Genomic DNA, 12,574 nt, shown 5'->3' on the forward strand with positions numbered 1-12,574 from the left:
CCAGCCTTGGCCCCAGCATAGTGTCCAACGTGGGCCATCAAGTTGGCCAATGACTGGTCTTTCTGAGGAACAGGAAGACAACATCCAGGGCCATGGGACGAGAGCAGGAATGGGGGTGCCACGCCTGCTGCTAATCACCCCCACGGACTCCCTGAGCCCCAAAGAAAGAGACTCCCGTCCACGTGGCTTCCGGGCTGCATGTGGTCACCCGAGCCGGGCTCCCCGCGGCTCTTCCTGCTCCAGCCTCTCTAGTCTTCTCAGCTTTGGAAGGAGCCCGGCGCCCTTTACACGCTCGTTCTTCTCCTGAGACCTGTGGTCCCGCTTGCCTAGATCCACCCTCTGACTCATCCCACTCGCCCTTCTGGTCTCCCCTCAGATGCCAAGGAAGTTGGGGACCATGTCCTTGATGGCACCTTCCCCCAGTCTAGATTAAGTCCCTTTCTTTTTTTTTTTTTTTTTCAACGTTTATTTATCTTTGGGACAGAGAGAGACAGAGCATGAATGGGGGAGGGGCAGAGAGAGAGGGAGACACAGAATCAGAAACAGGCTCCAGGCTCCGAGCCATCAGCCCAGAGCCCGACGCGGGGCTCGAACTCACGGACCGCGAGATCGTGACCTGGCTGAAGTCGGACGCTTAACCGACTGCGCCACCCAGGCGCCCCGATTAAGTCCCTTTCTTATATGTTTACACCACACACCAGGTGCTGCTATAATGTCTTACGTGCACTCACCCTCCTCTTGAGGAACAGCGCTGGATTCTATCCCTAGGACTCTGGCCACAGCTCCCTGTGTATCCCCTCCTAGCATTACTATGACAGTACTCAATTACTGTGTAATTATAACTTACCGTCTAATTTCTCGCTCGACCCTGGAGAACAGTAAATCTGGCTTCTTCTCCACGGTCTTCCCAACGCCCAGCCCAGTTACCTGCCTCACTAGAAACCAATGAACCAATGAACGGAGGAATCAGTTGATCAGACAAAGGAGGCCTGGGGAAACTTAGGAGAGCCTTGAGCAGTGAGAATCAAGCCCCCCCCCCCCCCCGAGGCAGGCAAGACCAAGCTAGAACTTGACCGGTGGCCCACCACCCAAGGAACTTCTAGGGCACAAAGGGTGAGTGTTTTCTGGCCAAATCAACAGGATCTTAGGAGGCAACGCGTCAGGGGAGAAAAGGCAACAGAAAAACCCCACGGTTTCAAGCTGAGTGTCTCTTTCTCCTTCTCGTCAGAAACAAATAAACAGAAGTGTTCTTCGCTGAGTTCTTAAGGGGAAGGTGGGTGGCTGGGGCATACAGCAGGAGGAAGAAAAGTTCTTGACAGTTACCATCTCTGATCGCAGATGCAGAGTCAAGGGGAGGAGGCCCCACTGAAGTCCCACTTGGATGCCAGACTCCCGGTGCGAGGGAGGCCACCGTGGCTGCCAGGACCAGCTTGGGCACACACAGGGGGTATTCACAGCCCATGGCCACGGCCGCTCCCGCCCGCCCTGCGCACCCCCAGCAGCAAACAGAACTCTCTGTCTTGGTTCCTGAGTCAAGCCTGCACGAAATTAACTGTAATAATTGGCAGGTGTGCCTCTGGCTTCTGGGTTTCAATTCACCGGGGGCTCATGAAAAAAACTGGATGTTCTGCCGCAGCCAGTATTTAGCTTGGGCTCTGAGAAGCTTCAGCTTTCCATGACGAGAAACATACTGTGTGGCTGCAGCTGCCCTGGGCAAATAAGAGTTCCAGAACAGCCTTGGAGAAAGAGGCCCCTCTGGCCAACAATCAGTTGGCTCCTTGGGGGAAGCGGAGGAAATAGCCCTTGACCCGCTGCCCTTCTCGGGAGCGCAAAATAATGGAGAAGAAAGGACTCTTTCCGGGAGGTTTATTTTCCACCCCCAGGATGGAAGAGAGTGATCATCACCTCCAGAGATTTTCTAGGGCATGAATGCCCTTGGACTTCTTTCCGTGAATACCGATGACAGCGAGGGTGTTCATCCCAGCCCACGGCCGAGCCATCATCATTCAAGAGCAGCGATGCCCACAGTATAGGAACCAGCCACCTCCACTCCTGTACCTGTTATCTGCCCATTGCAGACATCACTAATCAAGAGTGGTTATCTTTTCTCCTGAGTCTTAGACGTGAGCTCAGAATCCTTCTCCACACTTCACCCCGGGAAGCCATTACAATTAATAGGAGTTGGCATGAGAGATTGAAAGTATTTGCCACTTCTATTTTAGTAACTCAGAAGAAGCCCAAGCGATAAGCTCATCAGAAAGTTTTTTTCGCAAGGACAGGAGTCAAGCGATGTCCTATGACAGACTGTGGCTTTGATGCTAATTACTGCCCAAACAGAGAATCCTTATCACTGCTCTCCAAAGAGCTGGCTCTGACCAGTGATCCTCGGGGAGGGGAACACCTTATGGGATTTCACTGGGGACCCAGGCACGGCGGCCCAGCGGTGGGGTAGCCAATGCCAAGAGCACACCCTTTCTGCTCGTCACACCCACACTTGAAGCTTGTCCTTTGACTGGACTTTTTGCCGCCAGTTTGTAGCAGGGACAGAGCTGGCCGCCATCCTAAAGGCCTTTAGGAGACAACTGCTCATGCACGGTGCCCCCCCCCCCGCCATGTGTCACCCCACTGCTCTTTTTCAGCAGGCCTTCTTGGGCCCTTTTTTGTAGGAACTGATGTGTAGCACTGGTGAGAGAGGACTCCAGCCTCCAGGGCTGGGGAAACCCTGAAAAAGCGGCATCTCTCGAGTCGGGCCCACATTCTCCATGGAGGAGGCCCCTAAGTCACAATCCAGGGAACACCAGTTCCTCCTTCATGGACGATTGTCCTTGTGACTTTTGGCTTCCTTCCAACAGGCTTTGGGAAGGTGTCTCCTCCTAGATGCCCTTTCCCATCCCTGTTTTGCCATTCGTCAGAGACCAAACCTTTAAGTGATTACAACAGTGCCTCCTGCGCCTCAGCCCGATGATATGGGGAGCATCTTCCTCTACTATCGCAAGTTGGTGTGCGTCCCGAACTCTTACCCGATGCCCTCAGGAGATCGGAGAACTTCGCAGCCCCTCGCTCTTTCTCACCTCACCGCTGGGATCCTGAGTCACGTTCCTTGGGATTTGGTCAGTCACTTTAGCTCTGTAAGCTTGTGTCCTTCCCCTGCAAATGGGAATAATGACACCAGCTCCTAGGATTGCTATGAGGACCCAACGGGAGGGCCCACACAAAACCCTAACATGCAGCAAGCATCCAAAGGATACAAGCTTTATTAATATGGGGTAAATATTCCAGCCAAGACATTTCATCTTATGGATTTTATTTTATTTATTTATTTTTGAGAGAGAGAGAGAGAGAGAGAGAGCGCGCGCGAACAAGTTGGGGAGGGGCGGAGAGAGAGGGAGAGAGAGAGAGAATCCCAGGCAGGCTCCACTTTGTCAGCACAGAGCCTGATGCGGGGCTCAAACGTACAAACCGTGAGACCATGACTTGAGCCAAAGTTGGAGGCTTAACTGACGGAGCCATCCAGATGCCCCTCTCCTAAGGATCTTTAAAAGTTGTGGTAAAATACACATAACACAGATTTTACTATTTTGAAGTGTTGTCAATTCAGTGGCATCAAGTATCTTTATAATGTGCAATCATCACCATGATCCAGTTCCAGAACTTTCCATAACCCCAAATGGAAGCCCTGTACCCACTGAGCAGCCCCTCTGCTTTTCTCCCTCCCTAACAGCCTCTAACAACCACTAATCTGCTTGCTGGGTCTATGGATTTGCCAATTCTGGACACTTCAAATAAACAGAATCATACAATACGTGGTTGTCTGTCTGCTTTCTTCCACTTAGCATTATGTTTTCCAGGTTCATCCATGTTGTAACACGTATCAGTACTCCATTCCTTTTTATGGTTAAAGAACATTCCATGGTATGGATAGACCATATTTTGTTGCTCTAGTCATCTCTTGATGAGCATTTGGGTTCTTTCAAATTTCGGCTATTGTGAAAAATGTTGTGAAAAATATTGTGAAAAATGCTATGAGTGCTTGTGATCAAGTGTTTGTTTGAAACCCTGTTTGCAGTTTTGGGGGCATACACCCAGAAGCAGAATGGGTTGGGTCAGACGGCAATTCTATGTTTGATGTATTGGGAAATCACACACTGTTTTCCACAGTGGCTCTCCCATCAGCAGTGTATGTGGGTTCTAGTTTGACCATAGTCTCAACAACACTTGCTATTTTCCCTTTCTTAAAGATCTGGCCATCCTAGTGGGTGTGAAATGGTTTCTCATTGTGGGTTTGATTTTCATTTCTCTGGTAACTGATGATATTGAGCATCTTTTCATGAGCTGTGTGGCCATGTGTAGATCTTCTTTGGAGAAATGTCTATTCAAGTCCTTTACTCATTTTTTTAGTGGGGTTGTTTGTCTTTTTGTGGTTTCTCCTACAAATTTTAGGTCATCTTCTAACCAATGGGGTCAGAAAAAAAGAATCACAAGACATGAAAGTGTGTGAGCGTGTGTGTGTGTGTGTGTGTGTGTGTGTGTGTGTGTTTCCAAATTCCCTATATAACCTGGATGTGTGGAGAATAAAACTAGTTCCATTATGTTGTCTAAAACTTATTTGTCTTCCTTTTCATCTTCAGTGCCGGTTAAGGGAAAAGCTTCATCTCTAATCTGATCTGCTTTATTATCTAGATCCTAAACCTAAAAAGTCCTCCCACTTATGCTCAGTCTTTTTAGAAAATAAACAAATAAGTAAACCCAAGTTCTAAGTCTCCGTGATTTCTCTTCCCTGACCCCAAGGTGGTCATGGTCTCTGAGAGTATGATGTGGTGGCGGTTTTATAACCTCAAGGCAGAGGGGACATCTCAGCATTCTTGGTGTGGTGACTTCTGCCTCCTCGGGACGCCTGGGCCATATCCCTTGTCTGCTGGCTGAGCCTCAGCAGACTGGAAATGGTGGCCAAAGACTGTGGTCATGTGGTCAGTCTTCTTGGCTCCATCAGAGGTACCCACTCCTGGTGACACGGACTCCCCTTTGAGGTCTGGATGTGACTTCCCCTGGGCCTTCCTCTCAGGGATCCCACCTTACCCCAACCAGAACTGGGCTCCTCCTGAGTCTTATCTTCACCACAGACAGGAAAACCAAGGACTGCTCAGGAAAGCTATAGCCTCGTGCCTTCCTGCCGAGCCACCCTGCACCACCAAGTTTGTGTAGAAGAGCTGCCCCCTTGGGAATCTCCTCCTGAAGACCCAAAGACCTGGTGGTCCATCAGAACGTGGCAACCAAATAGGTCCTTGAAGGACAGGGAAGCATGTTGGGGCGGGAACTCTACCTTCTGACTCTCTTTCACTCCTCAGAGCGCCTAACAGTGTAAGACATGGAAGGGATACTCAAGCCACAAACTGCCTGACTTGACCATGACAAATAGAAGCCTTGGGAGGTTGAAGGCAATAGCTCAGTGGCTATTTCTTTTTGAATTAGAGGAAGCATTCAAATGGCTACCCAAGCCCATCTCCATCATTGACCATGAACTCCCATAACTTAGTGCCCACAAAATGACAAAGGTATAGGGTCTATACTCATATTCTTTCTCTGCCAGTCTTGTAGGTCAGAAGAAGGAATATTTCCCTCCTCTTTGAAGCTAATTCTCCCACCTGTGCTCATAATTCCCAACCCTCCATCTTCTTTAAGATGGGAACTTGAAGGGCGCCTGGGTGGCTCAGTCGGTTGAGCGTCCGACTTCGGCTCAGGTCATGATCTCACGGTCCGTGAGTTCGAGCCCCGCGTCGGGCTCTGTGCTGACAGCTCAGAGCCTGGAGCCCGTTTCGGATTCTGTGTCTTCCTCTCTCTCTGACCCTCCCCCATTCATGCTCTGTCTCTCCCTGTCTCAAAAATAAATAAACGTTAAAAAAAAATTAAAAAAAAAAAAATAAGATGGGAACTTGATCCCAGGAGCTCAAAGAGAGGACACCCTGCTCAGATCTACAGAGAAGTGGTTGACCAGTTGGTTTACTGCTGACTCCTGATAGCAGAAACTGCTGAACCTTCCATTGCCTGCTGGTTTTGCCACTGCTTGACGAATGTGTTCACCTTGATCTGCCTGCTGGTAGACTACAAAATCAGGAACACTTATGGATCTGGGATAAGGGGGAGAAAGATGCAGCCTTCAGCCCAAGAGGTGCCTGTTGGAGCAGGACAGACCAAAGGGGTTTGAATGAATAGGTAGTGAGAATTCTCAAGAGGACACAGAGTCTAAGAAAAGGACTTCCTGGAACTAAAAGAAAATTATTTTTATTAAAAAAAATTTAAGTTTATTTGTTTTTGAGAGAGAGAGAGAGAGAGAGAGAAAGCAGAGGAAGGGCAGAGAGAGAGAGAGAGGGAGACAGAGAATCTGAAGCAGGCTCCAGGCTCTGAGCTGTCAGCACAGAGCCCAACACGGAGCTCGAACTCACGAACTGCGAGATCATGACCCGAGCCAAAGTCAGACACACAACTGACTAAGCCACCCAGGAGCCCCTATGTTTTATTTTTAAAACGTGGGAAATAACTGAAAGGAGGACAATCACTGCTTATCAGTGAGCTCAAGGTCCACGGGACCGAGTGGAAGAAGGAGCTCATAATATGAAAACACAAAGATTTGGAAAACAGGAGGAAATAGCAAGGGATTTAGAGGGACAAAACAGGAGATAGGACGTTCAGATAATAGGAGTGTCAGAAGGAGAGATGGAGGGGGAAAGAGAAGAACAGATGGAGGAGAAGTAATATTTAAGCAAATAACAGAAGAAAATCTCCATGGTCTGATACAAGATTTAAGACTGTAGATGGAAAGGGCCAAGTCCCAGACAGGGTTATTATTATTATTATTTTTTTTTTTGTAAAGACACACACCTAGATGTAACTTGGTGAAATCTTAGAATTCCAAGAGCAAAGAAAACTGCTTACCAAGATGAGAGAGGAGGAAGGGTTACGAAGGGAGGTAGAGCTGTTTCTTTCTACATCTTCACGGTGTTTCACCTAGTAAATATGAGCACTCCCTATTTCAAAATTGACAAAGAAAAAATATATGAATGGGATTCTAATGATTCTCATTTTTCTAGGGGCCCTCTTGACCCAATGTCTAAAGACAGGCACGACCCTGGACCCAGTGCCTAATTGTCCTGTTTCTCTGGTTCTGCCTCTCACATCTGGGTCCTGGGCAGCTCGAGCTCCTTCAGACCATCAAGCACTTCTTGGGTCTTTACTTTGAGCCTGAAACTGTGCTTGACATTGACATGCAAAGGTGAATGAGCATGGTTCCTATGCTTGGAGCGTAAGGTGAGGCCTCTGGGCCTTTGCTCTTGGCTGATTGTCTAGGTGAATGGTGACATCACAAAACGTCATGCACATTTCCCCCATCAGCCTGACTGGGACCGCCACCCCCCCGCCCCCGACCTGTCAAAGGAAGGTGGTCTGACTCTATAGCCCTGTGGTTTCCATGACAACCTCAGGATGGCATGGAACCTAGCTGAGGTTCTTCTGAGACAAGATGGGTGACTTGGCCTTCCCCCACCCATCCCAGCTCCTTTCCTTTCTCCTTGCACCTGCCTTCCACATCATCCCAGTCACAATGTGTGTTGGGATTCCCTTATTTCAGGAACACATTCTATATTCGAAAGGCAATGGAAAACAGTCCCCAGAGACAGGCCACCGGGAAGCAGTTGTCACCCAGGGGGGACAAGAGAGGAGATTAAGAACTCAAGAGAGGAGACTCCTTGAATAGGAAGGTTCTCCCCACGTCTTCTCTGGTCAGGAGAGTGAGATGGGGATATAAGAACCTTAAGGGAAGTCAGCAGGAGGAGCATCAGGGAGGACTAGAGAGGTAGTCTCTATCAGAAGGACCGTGGAGGGCCACCACCCAGGGCACTGACCTGCACCGCCAGGATCTGCCAGGGGCAGCTCAGGAGGGTTGTAAATGATACTCAGTGAGGCAGGAATATCACCATATCGGACACAGTCCGGTTTCCAATCACCAATGTGTCTGCGGAGCTAATGCGTTTGCCTATCTGGAGGTACCAGACTAGGTAAAGGGGTGCAGCTTCCCAGGTGCTCAGTGACTCCAAGTAACATCAGATGCACCTTTAGCACAAGGCAATAAACTCACACTCCCCGCTTGTTTGCCATCACCCCTCCACAACCTATCTCTCTGATTTCCCTTGCACCTGTCTGGTCAGGAACTGGGCACAGCCTGGAGCTTGGGACTCTTCCTTACCCCAAAGCTGCTTCTCAATTCCAGAGGCCAAGAAACAAGAGCACGGTCACCCCTCCTTCCCGCCCCCTGAGATATGCATCTTAGTTAGGGCAAAGACCCCAGAGGCCCAAATGAGGAAATGTCAAGGCATCCCAGGGCAGCTCAAGGTCACGTGGCCAGCCCCAGCCAAGGTCCGAGCCAAAGGACATAAAGAAATAAGCTTTCCATGGAGAGAATCTTCAAGGATTTGCACTCCTGCCCAGTTGACAAAAGCCCCAAAGTGTTGGCCTGGGGAGGGAGCGCCAGCTTTATGTTTAGTCTGGCACTGATCTAACAGGCCTGCAAGGATCAGCACGCTGAGAGTGTGGGTTTCAAGGCCCCCGAGTACCCGTGTTTATCTTCAGGCCCAGATCCAAGAGCTGAGAAATGTGTCCGTTTCAAAATAATAATTACAATAGTCTGTCTTCGGTAGGATGCAGACTTTGGAATCCATGTCAAAGTACAGTGGGACAAAACACCCTAAGAGGAAGAGATTTGTATGCCCGAAGAATGGAATTTAATATAAGAATTCTCAGAATTCATGTGGGCCTCACACACCTCAATAAGAAAAAGATGTGAAGACGTGATAATTGGAAGAGATAATGAGGGAAAAGACTGGAGCTTAATGCTTTGCAAAATTGGGTGTTTCAGCTGGTTCTGGTCATTGGACAATGGAAGGATCAGCATTTGGATATTCAATTACCTCCTGAAGCTGAGGACTAGTTGAATATATTTGGTTCCGGAAATGTCCCAATGAAGCAAGAGAAAAATGGAACAAAAGGCTTTGGCAGAGGCCAAGCCATTCTCACAGCTGCAGAAATGGAAGACAAATCCAGAGCGCCCTCCACCCCGCCCCAAACCCAGACCCCTCGTGACCTTAGGAAAACACACGAAGCAGAGCTTTGCGACAGCTTGGCTCACGACGGCATGCGCCCCCCCCCCCCCCAGGAAGACCCCCTCTGTGGGCCCACCGTGTCCCTAGGACACGCCATCTCTGCCCCACTAAGAACGAGAAATACTGAAATAACCTTTCTGACTGTTGGCACGAGGCACCCGGGCACCCGGGCACCCAGGCACTTACCAACTGGCTTCCCTGCCTCCTTATAGAAAAATGCCAACTTCTCAACCACACACTGACATTCCTGGCAGAAAGAGCCTTCTTATTCCAACCTGAACCAACGAGAAACAAAGCCAGTCGAGAAATTTGCCTGTTGGGATTGCAAAGCTTTGAATGCCATCAGTCATGTGGAAAATGTTGAGCCGAGCCTGGCAGAGCTCTCCAAGGCCTCCATGCAAACAACAAAAGGCTGCTGAGAGCTCTCAGGCCCGCGTGGAGGAGGAATCGCTAATCACAAAACCAGTCCCTGGCCTCCTCCGATGGCCCTAATGAGGACCAGGTGACCGCAGATGAATGCGACCACACTGCCTTTGCGTTTGTCAACTCTGAGATTACCGCAAAGCCTGGAATGAATGAGTCTACAAACAAGAAAATCTATCTGTTCGGGAGCTGGAAAGAATAGGATGTGGAAAAGGCGGGGGGTGCCATCAATTACTTGTGGTTCTCGGAGAGCCAAGAATTATGCTTGGAAGTACAACTTCTGAGCATCTGGAGAAGTCTTTGGTCAGCATCCTCAGTCTTCTGGATAATATCAAAATCATTCAGACCATCCAAGCGAGGCCAGATGGAGGCAATATTGTGTAGTGTGCAAACTTGTCTTGGGCCCCTCTCTGCCCTCCCCCTGCTTCTTGCCTGTCTTCCTGGGGGGGGGGGGGGGGGGGGGGAGGGGCACACCACCCAGAACAGCTTAGGGTCTCACCTTCTCACCTGCCAAATCTGCTCCTAAGAATGGGTCTGAAACAGGGTATTAACGTATTTATATTGTAATGGGAGCGAATGCCTTCGGACAGAGCGTCCCTGTTCTCACCGTGGAAACTGAGGAATTAGCTGACAGCAGAGAAGGCAGGGGTCACAGTGAGGAGGCTTTGGCAGAGGGAGGGGGGAGGGACACTCACCCAGCTCTTCCCTTCGCTTCCTGTGGGGCCTTGGACACTGGCCTCTCTCTCTCTCTCTCTCTCTCGGTCTCGGTTCCCTTCTCTCCATAAGGAGGGACACGACTGCTCCCTTTGGCGACACATATACTGAAATTGGAAAAGCACAGGGAAGATTAGCATGGCCCCTGGGCAAGGAGGGACATGACTTAGGTGACTTGGATCTCCCTTCGATCTGGACCGGCCCACGGGCCGTGGGCCGGCGGAAGCTTCTTGTGAGGTAGTGAGGCCTGTTTATGGAGATGGGGGGACCCGATAGGAGTGCTGCAGCGCCCCTGTGGAGCAGCCTGTCGCCGCATCCGGAAAGGCTGACCATGGGGTCCACCGGGCCTGGGGGACTGGCCACAAGGGGTCACTCTCACGGTACCCATGGGGGCACTTGGGATCATACTGACGGTGTGATAGTACTCGGGCTGGGCACCGGTGTACCTCGATTTTACTCCCCTGCAGGGGTTCCAGTCACCCTGCAGCTGAGACAAATGACTCAGCTTTGCCAGGGCGAATGACGCCCCCTGGGTTTGTGCAAAGCCACCACCACCCTGCGTCCTCCTCCAAATCATTCCCAAGCAATATCGGACACGGCAGGACCTCGACTGTTCCCGCGGACGCCATCCCTGTCATCACGCTTCCTCCTCTTCCCTCACAGCCCGCCTGCACCTCAAAGCGCCCCACAAACCCCGTGGACTTGACCGGACTAGAAGTCAGGGCCACAGAGGACCATTCCCTGTTATTCATAAATGTAGGTGGGTTGTTTTTTGTTTTTTGATTTTTTTTTTTTTTTTTAGGAGAGGTATGGGGGTGTCTGGGAAAAGGTTTTTAAAATAACTTTTTACAGCTAATGAAGAATTTTAAAATATCCTTTAAAACAAAAGGCCTCTTTGGAGCTCAGGCCGCAGAACACCAACACAATGAGCACCCTGTTTACTTGCTACAAATTGTTTACTTTGCTACAAATTGAATGCAGAGAGAGGGCTTTTTGTGCCTCGGGTTGCAAAGATGTCAGCCTCGAAAAGAATTCAAGTAACTTTAGCCCCGTTCCACACACCCCACCTCAACTATGTGCTATGGAATGATGTTGTGTTTGGAGCAGCTGTCCAGCGCTCTGATTTGGCCCTGCGGTGGGGTGGGGGTGGCCGGGTCTCTTATTACAACTCTGTCTCTTAGACCCTAGGGTGAAGAAAATGAATACAGCAACGTGGTGTTTTTGACCTGTGGAAGAGACTCCAGGCTCCACGTGAGATGGAAGGGAGGGCGTGTAGGAAGGAGGGGAGGAGAGGTGCTCTCTCTCCTCACAGCTTATTTTGGGGAGCTATCCCTCACCCTCTGACCACCCCCCCCCCCACGCCGCCCTCCGCGGTCTGCCATTAATGAAAATATATCTTCCACTCTCCAATCCCATGGTTCCCCATAGTTCACCCTAGTTGCTGTTTGCTTTGGGCTACATTGTGTCCCTCCCGAATTCGTGCATTAGAACCCCAACCCCCAGTATCTCAGGATGTATTTGGAGATGGGGCCTTTAAAGAGGTGATAAAGCTAAAATGGGGCCTTTCGGGTGGGCCCTGATCCTATCTGACTGGTTTCCTTGTAAGAAGAGGAAAGTTGGACACACCCAAGAGACACCAAGGGTGCACGTGCACCAAGGGAGACCACGTGGGGACACAGCGAGAAGATGGCCGTCTGTCTCCAAGCCAAGGAGAGAGGTCTCCGAGGAAACCAGCCCTGCGGGCACCTTGATCTTGGACTTCTAGCCTCCAGAACTGTGTGCAATAAATTTCTGAAGTTTTAAGCCAGCCGGTCTATAGTATTTTGTATGGAGCCCTAGCAATTTAATACCCTGTCAGAATACAAAGACCCTGGAGCTGTCTCCAAGCTTTCCTTTCTCATTCTATAAATAGAAATATCTGTCTTGTAGGACTCTTGCAAGGGTTCAGATTGCAGGTGACAAGGCATGGGGAGCAGGGGTCGGAGACAGGCGCTCGCTAAATAATTATGAATGTTCAAATTGTTATTGAGGGACTAATCGGTGCTTGTATGTTACTTATGGGCCCCTGGCCCCTTACTCTCCGTCATTCCTGAAATCTCTCTCTATCGCTTTGATGATTTAGGCACAAAAGGATTTAGTGTTGTTAGCAAGCCTGGGGATCTCCTCCTCTGGGCCACCATGTCGTCCATTTCCAGGGGGCCCGATTCCTGGTGTTTGTCACCCCGAAACCAATCCCTTCTTCACGACTGTAATTTACATCCTCACCAATTTCACAGAAAGTCAGTATT

At 49.9% G+C, this 12,574-nt stretch overlaps 1 protein-coding gene and 1 non-coding gene across 3 annotated transcripts in view; one reads left to right on the forward strand and one right to left on the reverse strand.

Annotated features, from left to right (window-relative positions):
* KCNE2 (potassium voltage-gated channel subfamily E regulatory subunit 2) overlaps nt 1-12,574 on the reverse strand; it is a 172,943-nt gene that overhangs the window by 22,302 nt on the left and 138,067 nt on the right. For both annotated transcript variants that reach the window (XM_040483983.1, XM_040483982.1), the window contains one exon: nt 10,268-10,399. In XM_040483983.1, coding sequence (XP_040339917.1) covers nt 10,268-10,390 — 123 coding nt within the window. In that variant the 5' untranslated portion in view covers nt 10,391-10,399. The remainder of the gene's footprint in view (nt 1-10,267; nt 10,400-12,574) is intronic.
* LOC121036546 (U6 spliceosomal RNA) lies at nt 10,372-10,476 on the forward strand. The gene has a single exon (XR_005793382.1). It is a non-coding gene; the product is annotated as a U6 spliceosomal RNA (small nuclear RNA).

Source organism: Herpailurus yagouaroundi, unplaced genomic scaffold (assembly GCF_014898765.1).
Source record: "Herpailurus yagouaroundi ecotype Mexico unplaced genomic scaffold, PumYag 162, whole genome shotgun sequence".
Taxonomy (NCBI): domain Eukaryota; kingdom Metazoa; phylum Chordata; class Mammalia; order Carnivora; family Felidae; genus Herpailurus; species Herpailurus yagouaroundi.